This window comes from Montipora foliosa, unplaced genomic scaffold, assembly GCF_036669935.1.
Source record: "Montipora foliosa isolate CH-2021 unplaced genomic scaffold, ASM3666993v2 scaffold_461, whole genome shotgun sequence".
In the NCBI taxonomy this organism is placed as follows: domain Eukaryota; kingdom Metazoa; phylum Cnidaria; class Anthozoa; order Scleractinia; family Acroporidae; genus Montipora; species Montipora foliosa.
In genome coordinates, this window is record NW_027179769.1 from 142,501 (window position 1) to 163,430 (window position 20,930).

The 20,930-nt window shown below is 38.5% G+C and overlaps 1 protein-coding gene across 1 annotated transcript in view; it reads right to left on the minus strand.

Annotated features, from left to right (window-relative positions):
* The window catches only part of LOC137989499 (uncharacterized), a 54,700-nt gene that overhangs the window by 7,011 nt on the left and 26,759 nt on the right, over positions 1-20,930 (minus strand). The window contains exons 7-12 of the mRNA XM_068835308.1: positions 20,594-20,881; positions 19,265-19,552; positions 17,935-18,222; positions 16,604-16,891; positions 13,504-13,791; positions 12,174-12,461 (exon numbers count right to left, since the gene is read on the minus strand). Coding sequence (XP_068691409.1) covers positions 12,174-12,461; positions 13,504-13,791; positions 16,604-16,891; positions 17,935-18,222; positions 19,265-19,552; positions 20,594-20,881 — 1,728 coding nt within the window. The remainder of the gene's footprint in view (positions 1-12,173; positions 12,462-13,503; positions 13,792-16,603; positions 16,892-17,934; positions 18,223-19,264; positions 19,553-20,593; positions 20,882-20,930) is intronic.

Genomic DNA, 20,930 nt, shown 5'->3' on the forward strand with positions numbered 1-20,930 from the left:
GCTTCGAATATGAGCCCGCTATAAACCCAAAACAAAGGCCAGCGGCCAGTGCCAATCCCGCGGGCTTTTTAATTATTTATCTGCGAAAAAAAAATATGCAAAAACTACAATGTCTGACAATCTGTCGTGAAAAGAAGAACTGCAAACAAAACTTCAACTTCAAAATTCAAAAGAGTCATCACCTCTACACTATATATTCGAACAACGGGCGGCTGGTTCATTTTTGTTATTAAAAATAACCCACAAGTCATTACTGAAGTGGCGCGACCTGAAAAATGCATTTGCGGGCGCTTCGTACATCGATCTTCTCCATCTGAGCACTGTACACTTACCTTTTCCATTAAACCTGAAGCAGAAAGAGTGGAAAATTGCCTAAGAGCCGTGACTACGAAAGTATATGGCCAGGGGAAGGGGTTACACAGAACCACAATAGCCGATTTTCTTTAGAAGGAAAGGTCAATTAAGATGTACCATCATGACCTTGATCATGGCAACGGTGTGATAAAAAATAGACCAGCAAAATGCGAGGAAGAGAAAGAGCATCTGGAAGCGGAAACTAGAGAGCTTGAATAAAGGTGCGAGGAGTTCTTAGAAGAACTTCAAAGTGCCGAGGTTAGAATGCAGGACCTAGAGAATGAATCAGCGAAGGCAGGAGAAGAGAACAAGCAGCTATATATCAGAATACCTCGATTTCCTCGAGGACGTTATGATATGCACCAACTGCAGTGGAAACTTAAGAAACCATGGCCGACCTATACACGAGGTTGGTAAACGCCAAGGGAACCGAAAGATAAAAGAAGTAAAAACCAGGGCTGCAATGGCCCTGTGGTTCTTGGAGTCATGTGGCTTAACACTTGAATCTGTCAAAGTCAAAGATAAGGATGGGAAAGCCACTGAACTTGACTACGGTAAAGACAAGGGAACATCATTTCATGATCTATCACAGGAAGGTCAAGACAATGTGCGTTCCCTTCTTTACATCATGGAAAAGTTTTGTGTTGGGGATGCAGCTAGCGCTTACCATGAAGTGTCAATGATTGTAGATGATGCCCCAAGAAGCTATTTGATCAAAGAATGCAGAAGGGACTTGAACAAGATTTTTCACATATCAAAGACACCAGGAAAACATGCAGGAGCCCGAATGAGCTTCAAAGAAGAGCTTCGAGTGCAAATTAAAAAGAAGGTATATATAGTTTCAATAAACAATTTTGCAAAAGCAATTCCTGAAAAAAGAGCCTAGCCAACTCTTATCCCCACCCCTCTCTGTATGTTCTGCTATAGCCTCAGCAGCTCTGCTATAACACCTATGAATGGTACCTAGACTTAGGTTTGTCAACAGTAAGTCTGGTGGAACTTACCTTTGATAATACTAGTTATGAATTGTGCATAGTGTCACATAACAAGTCTTTCTGCGCCCCCCCCCCCCCCCGACTCTCATTTTGCTTCAAAAAACATGATTATCTGCAAAATTGTAACCCTTGGCAAATTCTAACATTGTCTTTTCTAGAGAGAAAATGGTGACCTACAACAAGTCAAGGTATCTGGTGATGGTGCTAAAATGTCAAGGGTAGCAAATTTCATTGTTATCTCATTTGCCCTGCTGTCTGATGGAGCGAAAGTAATGTCCTGCAAAGGTAAATGTTGCTATGGAACTTTCAGTAAGTATAAATGTTTTTACAAACTTTATTTGTTCGAAACGTATCAGTCATGGGATTCCATTTCGTCGGTAATCCTCGCTTACGCAGCTTTAGTCTGTTCCCATTCTTTTACACCTACTTTGCACCAAACCCCTTACATAGTGGTTTTTGCAAGAAATTTGTTGAAGCTTCCAAACGGCTCAGAACACAGCCTATTCCGAGAACGAAACCTTTCACTTCTGAGATCATTAGGAAGATCGTTGACGTTTTCAACAAAAATGATGCTAATCTTAAGGATCTTAGGGTAGCAGCACTAAGTACTTCAGCATTTGCTGGATTTTGCCGTTTTAATGAACTGAAGCAATTTCATTCCAAGATATTTTGAGTTCTATGAGGACTATATTCATATTTTCGTCCCCGTCATTAAGACGGATATCTACAGGGAGGGTAATGACCTACAATCGGCGTCAAAATTGTTGAGACACTCTTATCCTTTAGAGTCGATTTCAAGCTCGGCGGCGCAAATGGACCCCTCCCCCGCACCCCCGGGACAATGTTGTGTTTTTCTGTTTTCTACGAGCCTTGTCGACAGCGGTACAACATTGATTAGGGTGGGGGAGGGAGGGGTATCCCGGAAACGTACTTTCTGGACAAGTTTTCTTTGCAAACAATAAATGTGTCGTTGCCAGTGTGCTCTGTTGGCAAGTGTCTCAACTAATTTTGTCGCCGATTGTAGGTACATCCAAAGCACCCAAACGCGTCGCACACTCTACCTTTCTATCGTCCGATGCCATCTCTCCTACGCAACCCAAGTATGGTCACCACAGTCTATTGGCCTACTTAAACGAGTTGAAAACGTGCAGCGCCGTGCAACAAAACTAATTTTGAAGCTCCCTTTCCGCTGTGATGTAAGCTATAAGACCCGCCTCCAACTAACAAATCTGTTACCCATCTCATACTGGCATGAATATTTGGACATGGTTTTTTTCTACAAAGCTGTTAATAACTTAGTTTTCGTAGACAGTGAAGCTTTACCTGTAACTAGACAATTTGCGAGATCTACTAGGACTTCGAGCAGCAGTGCTATTACTTATATTCCTAACCGATGTAGAACTGTTACCTATCAACGTTCATTTTTCATACGCGCGTGCCGCGCATGGAATGTTCTTCCCGCTGAGCTACGCACAAGGCACATCTCTCTAACTTCATTTAAAAGTTTATTACTTCAATGTTATAAAAAGGCTCTGAACTTGTACGACGTTGACGACATTAGAACCTGGAGAACAATCTGTCCTAGGTGTAACACAGCGAGGTCTCTCCTATGCCCGCTAACGTGTTCGTTCTAGCAATTTGGACTTCCGCTTTGTTTCCTCCCAAGTTTCATGCTTACATATTAGTAGCTTTAGTTATTAGGTGTTTTTATATAAATAATTAACGAGGGATCCACTGTAATTGGTTATGCTGTAGTGGTCTCGCCGCCTAATAATTTTTTTTTTTTCTCCTTGTATTATTTTTTCTATTTTTACCTATATACTTATATTGTATTCCAGTTAGGCAAAGCTAAATAAATAAACTTGCGTTCTGCTCCGATTATTTCAATTGTTGTGTACAATTTATTTGACTTTTTTTTTCCTAAAGTACACTTTATTGTCGTAAACATGTTGCTTTTGCGAAATCGGGTCATGTTGCATGGCATTTTAGAAGATTTAATTCCACCGCTCCAGTCAAGAAATACTCTATATTTAATAAACGGTTCTATTCAAATAGACATTTGATTGCTTTGCTATTTCCCATTCATTAAGAATATATTCAAGAAAATCACTCCATTCTGATTGGACATATGCAGTAAAATTGTAATCTCCAACTTGTACTCTTGTATGGCAAGTAATGCAACGCCAATTGCAATAAGAGGGGCATAAACAAAAGAAAGGTGACCGAGAGGAATTTTTGTACTTTTAATACCAAGGAGGGGCAAAACTTAACAAAAAATGATGACAAATTACTCTACAAAACACAGTACTAAAACCTGGATTAAAGGTATTTCATAGCTTAACTGACGTTTTTGTAAGTCCATTTTTTCTTACGAATTGCTCTAGCAATTTTTGGTTGCATTTATTACTGGGTTGCCAGTATGGCAAACCCAGTAGGAATCTGCGTTTATTTCGTCGCTTTTTTTCTTTCTTTCCTTGTCGGTAAAAGTCTTGCCTGTCACTCCCCTGCTAAGTAGTGGCTTTGTGCATAGAGCCTTTTGCGCGTATTTTTTTAGTATCGAGAGGGTAGTGGGAAATGCGTAGATTTCTCTGGTGGACACAGAAGAACGATTAACTCATGTAACGCGAATGCCATTTTAGTGGATCTTTAAACAAAATATACCCTTATGAAGCTCATGAATAGCAGGTCAATTGGATATACAGGCGGTGGAATCTTTAAAGCGACGAGTAATGGACTTCGACAACAATCTATCGCCCGTCGAGCCGAAATCAAAGTGAGCTGTATTTACCTGAAGTATATGGTAGTTTGACACGATTGAGTTTCTTGCCTTCACGCACGCAATGAAATAGGAAGAGGTTCTCGCCTCTAAGAGCAAATATGTTGTTTGTTTCAATAAATTTTTCGCTGGAAAAGGATTCTGTGGTATTTTCTGCCTTTGTGAATTATAGTATTATGTTGTGTATTGAATTTCCGAGCTTAAGGTTGAAATGTGATATCGGAGAAGTTTTTTAGTATTGCTCTGTAAGCAGGAAGGCTTCACAGGCCTGTTGGAAGCGTGCTTGAGTTTCAACAAAATGAGCCCCAAAATCAGTGAAAAATTGTGACGCAGATGAATAATAAAGTAGCTGCCATTTCCAAAATGATGAAATTACCTGGTGATAAATAATGTCGAACGCGTCTTGGAGAGTAAATTTTGACTTTGCATAAACAAGAGTTGGGCGATTGTGATCTTTGTTTTCACTTCGCTCATTTCATTGTAAAACTTTACAACACTTGACAGAAAAAGAAACTTACAAAAACCCGGTATCTTGCCATCATTTGATACAGATGCTTCACTGTTTGGCGAGTAAACATGCCGCGGTAACTTAATCACGGCGCCCGCTGAATTCCGGCCATGTCACTTTCGATTTGGCGATTTATTTGAACGTAGCAAAAATCTCCCAAAATGTTTGTCGCTCATTGTAACTTTTTACATTCTATATTCACGGTTCAAAATTAATGTTGTTTTCATGCCGTAAATATGTTATTCTCGATCGACCGTCCTGGAGACATCCTTCTGCTCTTTCTAAAAACTGTGTATCAATAGTTATTTACTTTTGCATCAATATTTGTTTTTGCATAAAGCAAGCTAACAATGTCTGTACCTTGCTGAGTTCGCATTTGTTAGCGTTAATAGTATTTTCGGTCCGATGCTTCTCTTTTATGAGGGGTATATTGTTTTGGTCTCCCATCCAAACACTAACCCCGCTAAACAGGGATTAATTTCAGTGAACTTCGGCATTAGAAAGCTGTCAGATGCTCAGCGGGCACGCTTAAACTTGTGGTGAAAAGAAGTTTATCAAGATGTCAGCCCAGAAGCCAATGTTTCTCACTTCCCATTTATTTTCTTCAATCTTTCTGGGTTCAGTACTTTGCTAGTAACCACATGTCTTGTCAGACTATTTACCCAAGACTTCTACCATGGCACTACAATGATAGACAATACCAAAACAATATCGTGCACTGTTAGAGCTACATATTACGCAACGACAGATCTGTTTCGTCGTACGAACGTGTGAGGACCTGTGAGCCAAAGGGCCTCTTCTGGTATGACTTCTTAATGACCTTGAAAAAAAATTGTTTGGAACGGTGCACATACCACAGGCAACCCAGTGTACCCTCACGGAGGGTCTAGTTTCTCTTAAATTTCATTCGCGATTCCACGAACGAAGGAACGAACGAGAAAGAAATTCCGTTGTTGTTACATTTCCCCCCTGATATTATGAGTCTATCTCATTAATTCACATTTATATAAGCTTTCTTGTTACATTGCATTAAAAAAATCACTTTTCCCACCTCAGAACCTAAAAACTGCAGCGTTAAGACGACACAAGGTAAATGCTGCCATTTTCCATTTACCTACCGTGGAAAGGTTTACCAGAGTTGCACTATTCAGGACCACGACAAGCCTTGGTGTTCAACAACGGCCAACTATGATCAGGATGGTCAATGGGGAAACTGCTTACCAAGTAAGTTGCGATTAGTACATATGATTTGAATTTTGGTATCAGCAATGGCACAGCTTTTGTTCCCAATGCACCTCTACGAGCTAGCAAGAATGTTCCTTTAAAAAATGAAATGTAACGGTTTTTATGGAACACATTCGTGGAATCGCGAATGAAAAGGGAACAAACAAAAAGTGTAACGAGAAAGAAAGTCCTTTGTTGTTACATTTACCGCACGCATATTATGAGTCTATCTCATTAATTCATATTTATATAAGCTTTTTTCTTACATTGCATTAAAAAATCACTGTTTCCACCTCAGAACCTGAAGACTGCAGTGTTAAGACGACACAAGGTAAATGCTGCCATTTTCCATTTACCTACCATGGAAAGGTTTACCAGAGTTGCACTACTAAGGACCATAACAAGCCTTCGTGTTCAACAACGGCCAACTATGATCAGGATGGTCAATGGGGAAACTGCTTACCAAGTAAATATAAGTTGCGATTAATACATATGAATTTTCTGAATTTTCGGTAAGTTGATTTTTACAGTTTAAGCGCGAGACAGATAATTATGGGGGAAAATGCATGTGTTTATAGTGGACCATATAAAGTCACCTCGGTAGTCAAACGTCACTTTTTCCCAAAGTACAATCTTAAAATTTTTTTCCCATAAAAGTAGAAAGATGTTGACAATCATGAATATAAATCAATCATGCACACAACACCTGCAACCGCACGATAGGTCCATACTCATGTAAACAACCGTGCCATATAACCCGACAACGGTGGTAGCCAAATTGTAAAAAAAACCCTTCAGGCGGCTCGTATGTCCGCTGATAATTTTAGCCCTTTAGAGATAAACATTTGGCAGAGATGCGAAGATTCGGGGGTTAATGTGAACGTTTTGAGGCCAATCTCTTATCCGATGATATTATCAGCCGATATACCAATAAGCTAGAAAGGGTTTTCTTTATTTTACTTTTATTATAGCTGGCCTTTATTTTCATACTTTTTAAAAACCGCTGGTAAAAGGCCAGTGTTGAAGTAAGGGGAATTTCACTCAATTGACGTAAACAACTACATTCGATTGGATTATTTAATGTATTTTCACTCTGTCTGGACCACAACTTAACAAAATGTCTTGTAAAGTTAAGTCTCGGAACGCCTCTTAGATGAAAAACTCAGCCCTTTTAACTTACTGCACAAATCAACGTAGACGGGAACTATTAATTGATATACGTCATATGATTTTACACTACGACATGGAACAAAGTAGCCAAAAAAAAATGCATAATGGCTGCATTATAAATACCGCGATCTCTGCGTCTTGTTTTGCATTATCAGCAATGGCACAGCTTTTGTTCCCAGTGCACCTCTACGAGCTAGCAAAGAATGTTCCTTTAAAAAATGAAATGTAACGGTTTTTATGGAACACATTCGTGGAATCGCGAATGAAAAGGGAATAAACAAAAAGCGTAACGAGAAAGAAAATCTATTGTTGTTACATTTACTACACGGATATTATGAGTCGATCTCATTAATTCATATTTATATAAGCTTTCTTTTTACATTGCATTAATAAATCACAGTTGCCACCTCAGAACCTGAAGACTGCAGTGTTAAGACCACACAAGGTAAATGCTGCCATTTTCCATTTACCTACCGTAGTAAGGGTTACCAGAGTTGCACTACTAAGGACCATAACAAGCCTTGGTGTTCAACAACGGCCAACTATGATCAGGATGGTCAATGGGGAAACTGCTCAGGTTACCAAGTAAGTTGCCATTAGTACATATTATTTGAATTTTGGTATCAGCAATGGCACAGCTTTTGTTTCCAGTGCACCTCTACGAGCTAGCAAGAATGTTCCTTTAAAAAATGACATGTAACGGTCTTTATGGAACACATTCGTGGAATCGCGAATGAAAAGGGAACAAACAAAAAGTGTAACGAGAAAGATTATTCACATTCGATTGGATTATTTAATTGTATTTTCACTCTGTTTGGACCACAATTTGTCAACTGCCTTGTGAAATTAAGTCTCGCAACGCCTCTTAGATGAAAAAGTCAGCTCACACACATACACATCTATCTCCCTCTTGTTTTGCCTTGTCAGCAAGGCACAGCTTTTTTTCCAGTTCACTCCTTCGAGCTGACAAAAGTGTTCTCTTTGGGAATGAAATGACCTGGTTTTTAGGGAACACATTCATGAAATCGGGAATGATAAGCTTAAGGAGAAAGAGCAGAAAGAGAATCCCTCTTATGTTCTAATTAGCTTCGCTTAAACGAACATATATCATTTTACTCTTAAATTCCTGTAATTTAAGAGAAAGGAAACAACAAGAACAGATATGGCTGGATACTCAAGCGGATCCAAGACAGTTTTTATTTGTAAAATGTGTCATGCAAAATAATGATGAAATGATATATGAAATGGATCATATATGAACTGCGGACATGAAATCAAGTGAAGCTATGATCTTCCCAGTTATGAACGCAATTATTGCAATTGCGTAGAGAAGCCTGAAAAATTCTGGACTTCAACGGGGTTTGAGACCGTCACCTCAGGCTTCCTTACGCAATTGCAATAATTGCGTTCATAACTGCGAAGATCATAGCTTCACTTGATTTCATATCCGCAGTTCATATATGATACATTTCAAGTTTCATTTCATCATTGATTCCTTCCTCACGGAAACAGAACCCACAAATGACCAGCTCCCAACGTCAGTGGCTTCATAGCTCAGTTGGTTAGAGCGTCGCACGGGAATCGCGAGGTGACGGGTTCAAACCCCGTTGAAGTCTTGAATTTTTCAGGCTTCTCTACGCAATTGCAATAATGCGTTCATAACTGCGAAGATCATAGCTTCACTTGAAAATCATCTGTAAGATAACTAGAGGCTGCGCGAGCGTAAACTGGGTTGCCTGTGGTACATGTTACACAAAAACAGAGGGCACTGAGTTGGGTGGTATTGAAGGCACTGAAAGTGCCCAGGAGTAATGCCGGAAATTAAAAAAATCGAAAAAAAAAAAAAAGGACAGAAACAAGCCTAGGAATCCAATAGGAGTAATCCCAGGAGTAATACCGGAAATAAAAAAAATCGAAAGAAAAAAAAAAAAAAGAAAGAAGCAAGCCTAGGAATCCAATAGGTTTTCCTGGTAACTCGTAGAATGGAAGAAGCAGGCTTGGGGATCGAGGTCGAATGCGGCATATTTCTGATCATCCCCAGGGCTGCTCAGGCTGGAAACGGAACACTACATATTTTTCGTTTCGTTTCGCTTCCTCAGAAACGAAACTTATCTATTTTGACTTCAGGGTCAGCTATTTACACAATGAGGTTGGGTAGCCACTCAAAACAGAGTTTGTAATTGAAAATCTAAACATCTATGAAATGCAAAAACAAACTTGCGAAAACATGAACCTGAATTATCGCAAATCATTCAAGTTCAAGTTTATTATTAAGTCAATGTCAAATTAATACAAAACAACGCTAACCTGCAAATAGCTAAAGCTACTCTAGACGGGTAGCGAGTATGACTGTTTACAGAGTAAATCTATACATAATTAGAGATAAAATAGATATGTATGCACATTGAATACTTGGTATTAAAGACTAATAATAAATAAATAAATAAATAAATAAATAAATAAATAGACAAACAAAATAAGTAAATAAATAAAATAGAATAGAAATTGGGATTAGATTAATCTACTTTTTGCAATTATTTTGAAATCTGATGATTAGTGAAGGTATGCCAACATAATCATCCTATCCGATTAAAACTTGTTAAAGTCAGTTATGTCGCATGTTGGTAATTTACGTAATTATTGTGGGATGCCGTTCCATATTTTTGGCCCCTAATCTTGAAAAAGATTTTAATAGTTGGCTAGATCTTGAGTATTTTATATAATAATTACCTGCTAAAGAAAATCTTGTATTGTAATTATGTATCTCATTTGAGCAATAAAAAAGGTTGTAATATTACTTGGGCTTAACTTATTAAAAACATCATGCATGAGTATTGAAATAGCTTTAAAATAAAGCATATACTGGAATAGTATTGGAGGAGACAAAAAGAGGAATGACATGTGACCTATAAGGTGAAAAATATATGAGGTAAAGGGCACGCTTTTGTAAGATCAAAATTTGATTAATGTAAGATTGTGCAGCTTAGCCCTACACCAGAATGCCGTAGGATAGATAAGGGAATATCAAAGATCGATAAATTGTTAGCAGTACGCTTGTAGGTACATAATATTTTAGTCTGGCAATAATGCCAGTCGTTTTGCTTATCTTTGAAGCAATGTGTCCAATATGGTATTTCCAGCTGACATTTGAGTCAATTAGTACACCTAAATATTTGACATACGACTTTTGTTCTAAAGGCAAAAAGGTTTGGAATCATAATGCTGACAAACACAAAAACGAAGGAAATGGTTAATAAATGTAATTTTTTTTTACTATCTGAATGATTTTGGGTTAGGTTAAAGCGATATATTGTTGAAAAATCTTCGTTTTAATGAGTAATGTAAACAATCTTCGCACTAGACAGTTAAAGGAATATTGTTGGCTTCCCAAATAAACTTCATTTTGCACTAACTAGAGTGACAAAACAAATCTTTTTCTGACGTTAAAAACTATGGCTACCTGTTAATCATTTGGCAGAAGAAAACACGACCAAAAATTCCTGTCATCTTTATGAAAACAGCTCGGGTATCAAATTTCAACCCACGTATACAAATTAGTTAAGCTGAAATATTACACAACAAGATGAATCCACAAAGGCCAAAAAGTCTCACAAAACCTTTTCCAGTGAAAAATTTTATTGAAGCAAACAACATATTTGCTATTAGAGGCAAGAAAAACCTTCCTATTTCATTGCGTGTGTGAAAACAAGAAATCCATTCCATGTCAAAATTAACCATTCGCAACAAAATAAATTTCTCACCGAAGTTAAGGATCAAAACCCTTTTCTGATGGACCTTTTCCTTGAATGGTGAAGCACAAAATAGACAACAAGCTTTCTTTCAAATAATTCTTGACTGTCACATTTCATTTCCAATTTTTTTTTTTTAACCTGAAGACTGTGCAAAGTTGAGTACAAAATAAATATAAATAGCTAGACCACAGTAAACACAGATGCATTCAAGGAGTTCGATTCCTTCAATGAGTTTGTTAAGCCCATATCTAACCAGCCAAAGTTACCACAGAATTTGCCATTCTGTTTCAGTGTTGTGCATAACATAACAGTTAGTAAAATATTAGAAACAAAGCTTACCTTGATATCCGACGGCGAAAGATGCAATTGTTGTCGAAGTCCATTGTTTGTCGCTTTTAAGATTCCAGATATTCATTTTTTACCGCTTGTGTTGTTCATGGAATTATCGTTCCATTCTTGAGCTCATAAGAGTATATTTTGTTTAAAGATCCAATAAAACACCATCCGCGTTACATCGGCTTCGCCGCCATTGCTTGTACTGTGTCCACCGGATAAAATCTACGCATTGCTACTACTCACTCAAACATAGCAAAAATACGCACAGAAGACCGGTGAAAAGCCCCGGGAACGAGGTTGAGATTGAGACCCAATTTCCTCAAACATTCCCTAACTACTCGCTTGAGTCTATACAAAAATCTTGCTGGTAGTGTTCCGTAGGAATAACTAGAGGTATTACTATGGAAAATTAGAGGGCGAAAAAGCGGAAGATCGCTATGAGTTTAAGTCCGCCATAGCCATTTACCTTTCCTAGACTCCAACAGGACAGTATTCGGTGCCAGTTTCACTGACATAAACAATCGGCGACAAAATTAGTTGAGACACTTGCCAACAGAGCACACTGGCAACGACACATTTATTGTTTGCAAAGAAAACTTGTCCAGAAAGTACGTTTCCGGGATACCCCTCCCTCCCCCACCCTAATCAATGATGTACCGCTGTCGACAAGGCTCGTAGAAAACAGAAAAACACAACATTGTCCCGGGGGTGCGGGGAAGGGGTCCATTTGCGCCGCCGAGCTTGAAATCGACTCTAAAGGATAAGAGTGTCTAAACAATTTTGACGCCGATTGTAGAAACTCGACGCACAAACCCAAGGAGTTTGATGGCTTTCCCACAATGTTCAGTAACTTGCCATTCTAGTTCTTATCTACAATTTCATGACAAATTTGTACACTGTTAAAGCCCGTCGGAACAAATACGGCCATGCAAATTCAGTGTTTGATAAAGATGAAGTACACACTAGTCCTTCGTCGTCGTTCACTAGGCCATTTTTCCACAAGAAAACACCGCATTTTATTTTTTGTGCATTTAATAGACACTTCTTTGACATTTTACCTTTGATGACATAAACCTGATTGGCCCACGGTCCACCTTCGCCATCGGACCCACAGGCTGCAGATTTGCCGTACTTGTCGAAGGTCTGGTCCGCTGTAGCACTGGCTGCGCACCATCCTCCATGTTGAACTGCAAACATCTTGTACCCTTTTCTCATTGCAGCCACGGCGCACTTTGCAATGGCGTTCTTTCGAACACCATAAGATCCATCCAGAATGGAATCTTTTCCTTCCAATGGTTGGATGGCTCGATTGGAGGTGTCTTTGAAGCAGCCGATGGTTTCAAAACCTGATGGAAAGTCAATCTTAATATTTACTATATTGCTGTACGATTTTGCAAGACTATGGCACAACATCACAATGGAAATATAAAAGAAAAGGCCGCAAATTAAATTGCCCGTTCGTGAGTGTTATTTGAATTTCTTTATTGTTATTCAACCTAGATCCGCTTACAAAAAGTAACCGATCTAAACAATCCACCAAGGAAAACGGAAACCGCAAAAAGGAAAACGTTCTGAAAATTGGACGAGTACCTATTAATTCGGAATGGTGCGAGAATATCAAGTGAATTTTTTTCGCAATGAATGAGACCAAAAATTGCTAGACCAATTCTTAAGAAAAAAAGGACTTACAAAAACGTCAGTTAAGCTATGAAAGACCTTTAATCCAGGTTTTAGTACTGTGTTTTGTAGAGTAATTTGTTCTCATTTTTTGTTAAGTTTTGCCCCTCCTTGGTATTAAAAGTACAAAACTTCCTCTCGGTCACCTTTCTTTTGTTTATGCCCCTCTTATTGCAATTGGCGTTGCATTACTTGCCATACAAGAGTACAAGTTGAAGATTACAATTTTACTGCATATGTCCAATCAGAATGGAGTGATCTTCTTGAATGTATTCTTAATAAATGGGAAATAGCAAAGCAATCAAGTGTCTATTTGAATAGAACCGTTTATTAAATATAGAGTATTTCTTGACTGGAGCGGTGAAATTAAATCTTCTAAAATGCCATGCAACATGACCCGATTTCGCAAAAGCAACATGTTTACGACAATAAAGTGTATTTTAGGGAAGAAAAAAGTCAAATAAACTGTACACAACAATTGAAATAATCGGAGCAGAACGCAAGTTGCCATTCTAGTTCTTATCTACAATTTCATGACAAATTTGTACACTGTTAAAGCCCGTCGGAACAAATACGGCCATGCAAATTCAGTGTTTGATAAAGATGAAGTACACACTAGTCCTTCGTCGTCGTTCACTAGGCCATTTTTCCACAAGAAAACACCGCATTTTATTTTTTGTGCATTTAATAGACACTTCTTTGACATTTTACCTTTGATGACATAAACCTGATTGGCCCACGGTCCACCTTCGCCATCGGACCCACAGGCTGCAGATCTGCCGTACTTGTCGAAGGTCTGGTCCGCTGTAGCACTGGCTGCGCACCATCCTCCATGTTGAACTGCAAACATCTTGTATCCTTTTCTCATTGCAGCCGCGGCGCACTTTGCAATGGCGTTCTTTCGAGCACCATAAGATCCATCCAGAATGGAATCTTTTCCTTCCAATGGTTGGATGGCTCGATTGGAGGTGTCTTTGAAGCAGCCGATGGTTTCAAAACCTGATGGAAAGTCAATCTTAATATTTACTATATTGCTGTACGATTTTGCAAGACTATGGCACAACATCACAATGGAAATATAAAAGAAAAGGCCGCAAATAAAATTGCCCGTTCGTGAGTGTTATTTGAATTTCTTTATTGTTATTCAACCTAGATCCGCTTACAAAAAGTAACCGATCTAAACAATCCACCAAGGAAAACGGAAACCGCAAAAAGGAAAACGTTCTGAAAATTGGACGAGTACCTATTAATTCGGAATGGTGCGAGAATATTAAGTGAATTTTTTTTGCAACTAGACCCTCCGTGAGGGTGTACTGGGTTGCCTGTGGTATGTGCACCGTTCCAAACAATTTTTTTTCAAGGTCATTAAGAAGTCATACCAGAAGAGGCCCTTTGGCTCACAGGTCCTCACACGTTCGTACGACGAAACAGAGCTGTCGTTGCGTAACATGTAGCTCTAACAGTGCACGATATAGTTTTGGTAGTGTCTATCATTGTAGTGCCATGGTAGAAGTCTTGGGTAAATAGTCTGACAAGACATGTGGTTACTAGAAAAGTACTGAACCCAGAAAGATTGAAGAAAATAAATGGGAAGTGAGAAACATTGGCTTCTGGTCTGACATCTTGATAAACTTCTTTTCACTACAAGTTTAAGCGTGCCCGTTGAGCATCTGACAGCTTTGTAATGCCGAAGTTCACTGAAGTTAAACCCTGTTCGGCGGGGTTAGTGTTTGGATGGGAGACCAAAACAATATACCCCTCATAAAAGAGAAGCATCGGACCGAAAATACTATTAACGCTAACAAATGCGAACTCAGCAAGGTACAGACATTGTTAGCTTGCTTTATGCAAAAACAAATATTGATGCAAAAGTAAATAACTATTGATACACAGTTTTTAGAAAGAGAAGAAGGAAGTCTCCAGGGACGGTCGATCGAGAATAATATATTTACGGCATGAAAACAACATTAATTTTGAACCGTGAATATAGAATATAAAAAGTTACGATCAGCGACAAACATTTTGGGAGATTTTTGCTACGTTCAAATAAATTGCCAAATCGAAAGTGACATGGCCGGAATTCAGCGGGCGCCGTGATTAAGTTACCGCGGCATGTTTACTCGCCAAACAGTGAAGCATCTGTGTCAAATGATGGCAAGATACCGGGTTTTTGTAAGTTTCTTTTTCTGTCAAGTGTTATAAAGTTTGACAATATAATGAGCGAAGTCAAAACAAAGATCACAATCGCCCAACTCTTGTTTATGCAAAGTCAAAATTTACTCTCCAAGACGCGTTTGACGTTATTTATCACCAGGTAATTTCATCAATTTGGAAATGGCAGCTACATTATTATTCATCTGCCTCACAATTTTTCACTGATTTTGGGGCTCATTTCGTTGAAACTCAAGCACGCTTCCAACAGGCCTGTGAACCCTTCCTGCTTAAAGAGCAATACTAAAAAACTTCTCCCATATCACATTTCAACCTCAAGCTCGGAAATTCAATACACAACATGATATTATAATTCACAAAGGGAGAAAATACTACAGAATCCTTTTCCAGCGAAAAATTTATTGAAACAAACAACATATTTGCTCTTATAGGCGAGAACCTCTTCCTATTTCATTGCGTGCGTGAAGGCAAGAAACTCAATCGTGTCAAACTACCATATACTTCAAGTAAATACAGCTCACTTTTATTTCGGCTCGACGGGTGATAGATTGTTGTCGAAGTCCATTACTCGTCGCTTTTAAGATTCCACCGCCTGTATATCCAATTGACCTGCCATTCATGAGCTTCATAAGGGTATATTTTGTTCAAAGATCCACTAAATCGCCATTCACGTTACATGAGTTAATGGTTCTACTGTGTCCACCAGAGAAATCTACGCATCTCCCACTACCCTCTCGATACTAAGAAAATACGCGCAAAAGGCTCTATGCACAAAGCCACTACTTAGCAGGGGAGTGACAGGCAAGACTTTTACCGACACGGAAAAAAAGAAAAAAAGCGACGAAATAAACGCAGATTCCTATTGGGTTTGCCATACTGGCAACCCAGTAATAAATGCAACCAAAAATTACTAGACCAATTCTTAAGAAAAAAAGGACTTACAAAAACATCAGTTAAGCTAAGAAATACCTTTAATCCAGGTTTTAGTACTGTGTTTTGTAGAGTAATTTGTCATCATTTTTTGTTAAGTTTTGCCCCTCCTTGGTATTAAAAGTACAAAACTTCCTCTCGGTCACCTTTCTTTTGTTTATGCCCCTCTTATTGCATTTCGCGTTGCATTACTTGCCATACAAGAGTACAAGTTGGAGATTACAAATTTACTGCATATGTCCAATCAGAATGGAGTGATCTTCTTGAATGTATTCTTAATAAATGGGAAATAGCAAAGCAATCAAGTGTCTATTTGAATAGAACCGTTTATTAAATATAGAGTATTTCTTGACTGGAGCGGTGGAATTAAATCTTCTAAAATGCCATGCAACATTACCCGATTTCGCAAAAGCAACATGTTTACGACAATAAAGTGTATTTTAGGAAAAAAAAGTCAAATAAACTGTACACAACAATTGAAATAATCGGAGCAGAACGCAAGTTGCCATTCTAGTTCTTATCTACAATTTCATGACAAATTTGTACACTGTTAAAGCCCGTCGGAACAAATACGGCCATGCAAATTCAGTGTTTGATAAAGATGAAGTATACACTAGTCCTTCGTCCTCGTTCACTAGGCCATTTTTCCACAAGAAAACACCGCATTTTATTTTTTGTGCATTTAATAGACACTTCTTTGACATTTTACCTTTGATGACATAAACCTGATTGGCCCACGGTCCACCTTCGCCATCGGACCTACAGACTGCAGATCTGCCGTACTTGTCGAAGGTCTGGTCCGCTGTAGCACTGGCTGCGCACCATCCTCCATGTTGAACTGCAAACATCTTGTACCCTTTTCTCATTGCAGCCACGGCGCACTTTGCAATGGCGTTCTTTCGAGCACCATAAGATCCATCCAGAATGGAATCTTTTCCTTCCAATGGTTGGATTGCTCGATTGGAGGTGTCTTTGAAGCAGCCGATGGTTTCAAAACCTGATGGAAAGTCAATCTTAATATTTACTATATTGCTGTACGATTTTGCAAGACTATGGCACAACATCACAATGGAAATATAAAAGAAAAGGCCGCAAATAAAATTGCCCGTTCGTGAGTGTTATTTGAATTTCTTTATTGTTATTCAACCTAGATCCGCTTACAAAAAGTAACCGATTTAAACAATCCACCAAGGAAAACGGAAACCGCAAAAAGGAAAACGTTCTGAAAATTGGACGAGTACCTATTAATTCGGAATGGTGCGAGAATATCAAGTGAATTTTTTTTGCAATAAATGAGACCAAAAATTGCTAGACCAATTCTTAAGAAAAAAAAGGACTTACAAAAACGTCAGTTAAGCTATAAAAGACCTTTAATCCAGGTTTTAGTACTGTGTTTTGTAGAGTAATTTGTTCTCATTTTTTGTTAAGTTTTGCCCCTCCTTGGTATTAAAAGTACAAAAATTCCTCTCGGTCACCTTTCTTTTGTTTATGCCCCTCTTATTGCAATTGGCGTTGCATTACTTGCCATACAAGAGTGCAAGTTGAAGAGTAGAATTTTACTGTATATGTCCAATCAGAATGGAGTGATCTTCTTGAATGTATTCTTAACAAATGGGAAATAGCAAAGCAATCAAGTGTCTATTTGAATAGAACCGTTTATTAAATATAGAGTATTTCTTGACTGGAGCGGTGGAATTAAATCTTCTAAAATGCCATGCAACATGACCCGATTTCGCAAAAGCAACATGTTTACGACAATAAAGTGTATTTTAGGAAAAAAAAAAGTCAAATAAACTGTACACAACAATTGAAATAATCGGAGCAGAACGCAAGTTGCCATTCTAGTTCTTATCTACAATTTCATGACAAATTTGTACACTGTTAAAGCCCGTCGGAACAAATACGGCCATGCAAATTCAGTGTTTGATAAAGATGAACTACACACTAGTCCTTCGTCCTCGTTCACTAGGCCATTTTTCCACAAGAAAACACCGCATTTTATTTTTTGTGCATTTAATAGACACTTCTTTGACATTTTACCTTTGATGACATAAACCTGATTGGCCCACGGTCCACCTTCGCCATCGGACCCACAGGCTGCAGATTTGCCGTACTTGTCGAAGGTCTGGTCCGCTGTAGCACTGGCTGCGCACCATCCTCCATGTTGAACTGCAAACATCTTGTACCCTTTTCTTATTGCAGCCACGGCGCACTTTGCAATGGCGTTCTTTCGAGCACCATAAGATCCATCCAGAATGGAATCTTTTCCTTCCAATGGTTGGATGGCTCGATTGGAGGTGTCTTTGAAGCAGCCGATGGTTTCAAAACCTGATGGAAAGTCAATCTTAATATTTACTATATTGCTGTACGATTTTGCAAGACTATGGCACAACATCACAATGGAAATATAAAAGAAAAGGCCGCAAATAAAATTGCCCGTTCATGAGTGTTATTTGAATTTCTTTATTGTTATTCAACCTAGATCCGCTTACAAAAAGTAACCGATCTAAACAATCCACCAAGGAAAACGGAAACCGCAAAAAGGAAAACGTTCTGAAAATTGGACGAGTACCTATTAATTCGGAATGGTGCGAGAATATCAAGTGAATTTTTTTTGCAATAAATGAGACCAAAAATTGCTAGACCAATTCTTAAGAAAAAAAAGGACTTACAAAAACGTCAGTTAAGCTATGAAAGACCTTTAATCCAGGTTTTAGTACTGTGTTTTGTAGAGTAATTTGTCATCATTTTTTGTTAAATTTTGCCCCTCCTTGGTATTAAAAGTACAAAAATTCCTCTCGGTCACCTTTCTTTTGTTTATGCCCCTCTTATTGCAATTGGCGTTGCATTACTTGCCATACAAGAGTGCAAGTTGAAGAGTAGAATTTTACTGTATATGTCCAATCAGAATGAAGTGATCTTCTTGAATGTATTCTTAACAAATGGGAAATAGCAAAGCAATCAAGTGTCTATTTGAATAGAACCGTTTATTAAATATAGAGTATTTCTTGACTGGAGCGGTGGAATTAAATCTTCTAAAATGCCATGCAACATGACCCGATTTCGCAAAAGCAACATGTTTACGACAATAAAGTGTATTTTAGGAAAAAAAAAGTCAAATAAACTGTACACAACAATTGAAATAATCCGAGCAGAACGCAAGTTGCAATTCTAGTTCTTATCTACAATTTCATGACAAATTTGTACACTGTTAAAGCCCGTCGGAACAAATACGGCCATGCAAATTCAGTGTTTGATAAAGATAAAGTACACACTAGTCCTTCGTCCTCGTTCACTAGGCCATTTTTCCACAAGAAAACACCGCATTTTATTTTTTGTGCATTTAATAGACACTTCTTTGACATTTTACCTTTGATGACATAAACCTGATTGGCCCACGGTCCACCTTCGCCATCGGACCCACAGGCTGCAGATTTGCCGTACTTGTCGAAGGTCTGGTCCGCTGTAGCACTGGCTGCGCACCATCCTCCATGTTGAACTGCAAACATCTTGTATCCTTTTCTCATTGCAGCCGCGGCGCACTTTGCAATGGCGTTCTTTCGAGCACCATAAGATCCATCCAGAATGGAATCTTTTCCTTCCAATGGTTGGATGGCTCGATTGGAGGTGTCTTTGAAGCAGCCGATGGTTTCAAAACCTGATGGAAAGTCAATCTTAATATTTACTATATTGCTGTACGATTTTGCAAGACTATGGCACAACATCACAATGGAAATATAAAAGAAAAGGCCGCAAATAAAATTGCCCGTTCGTGAGTGTTATTTGAATTTCTTTATTGTTATTCAACCTAGATCCGCTTACAAAAAGTAACCGATTTAAACAATCCACCAAGGAAAACGGAAACCGCAAAAAGGAAAACGTTCTGAAAATTGGACGAGTACCTATTAATTCGGAATGGTGCGAGAATATCAAGTGAATTTTTTTTGCAATAAATGAGACCAAAAATTGCTAGACCAATTCTTAAGAAAAAAAGGACTTACAAAAACTGCAGTTAAGCTATGAAAGACCTTTAATCCAGGTTTTAGTACTGTGTTTTGTAGAGTAATTTGTTCTCATTTTTTGTTAAGTTTTGCCCCTCCTTGGTATTAAAAGTACAAAAATTCCTCTCGGTCACCTTTCTTTTGTTTATGCCCCTCTTATTGCAATTGGCGTTGCATTACTTGCCATACAAGAGTGCAAGTTGAAGAGTAGAATTTTACTGTATATGTCCAATCAGAATGGAGTGATCTTCTTGAATGTATTCTTAACAAATGGGAAATAGCAAAGCAATCAAGTGTCTATTTGAATAGAACCGTTTATTAAATATAGAGTATTTCTTGACTGGAGCGGTGGAATTAAATCTTCTAAAATGCCATGCAACATGACCCGATTTCGCAAAAGCAACATGTTTACGACAATAAAGTGTATTTTAGGAAAAAAAAAGTCAAATAAACTGTACACAACAATTGAAATAATCGGAGCAGAACGCAAGTTGCCATTCTAGTTCTTATCTACAATTTCATGACAAATTTGTACACTGTTAAAGCCCGTCGGAACAAATACGGCCATGCAAATTCAGTGTTTGATAAAGATGAAGTACACACTAGTCCTTCGTCCTCGTTCACTAGGCCATTTTTCCACAAGAAAACACCGCATTTTATTTTTTGTGCATTTAATAGACACTTCTTTGACATTTTACCTTTGATGACATAAACCTGATTGGCCCACGGTCCACCTTCGCCATCGGACCCACAAGCTGCAGATTTGCCGTACTTGTCGAAGGTCTGGTCCGCTGTAGCACTGGCTGCGCACCATCCTCCATGTTGAACTGCAAACATCTTGTACCCTTTTCTCATTGCAGCCACGGCGCACTTTGCAATGGCGTTCTTTCGAGCACCATAAGATCCATCCAGAATGGAATCTTTTCCTTCCAATGGTTGGATGGCTCGATTGGAGGTGTCTTTGAAGCAGCCGATGGTTTCAAAACCTGATGGAAAGTCAATCTTAATATTTACTATATTGCTGTACGATTTTGC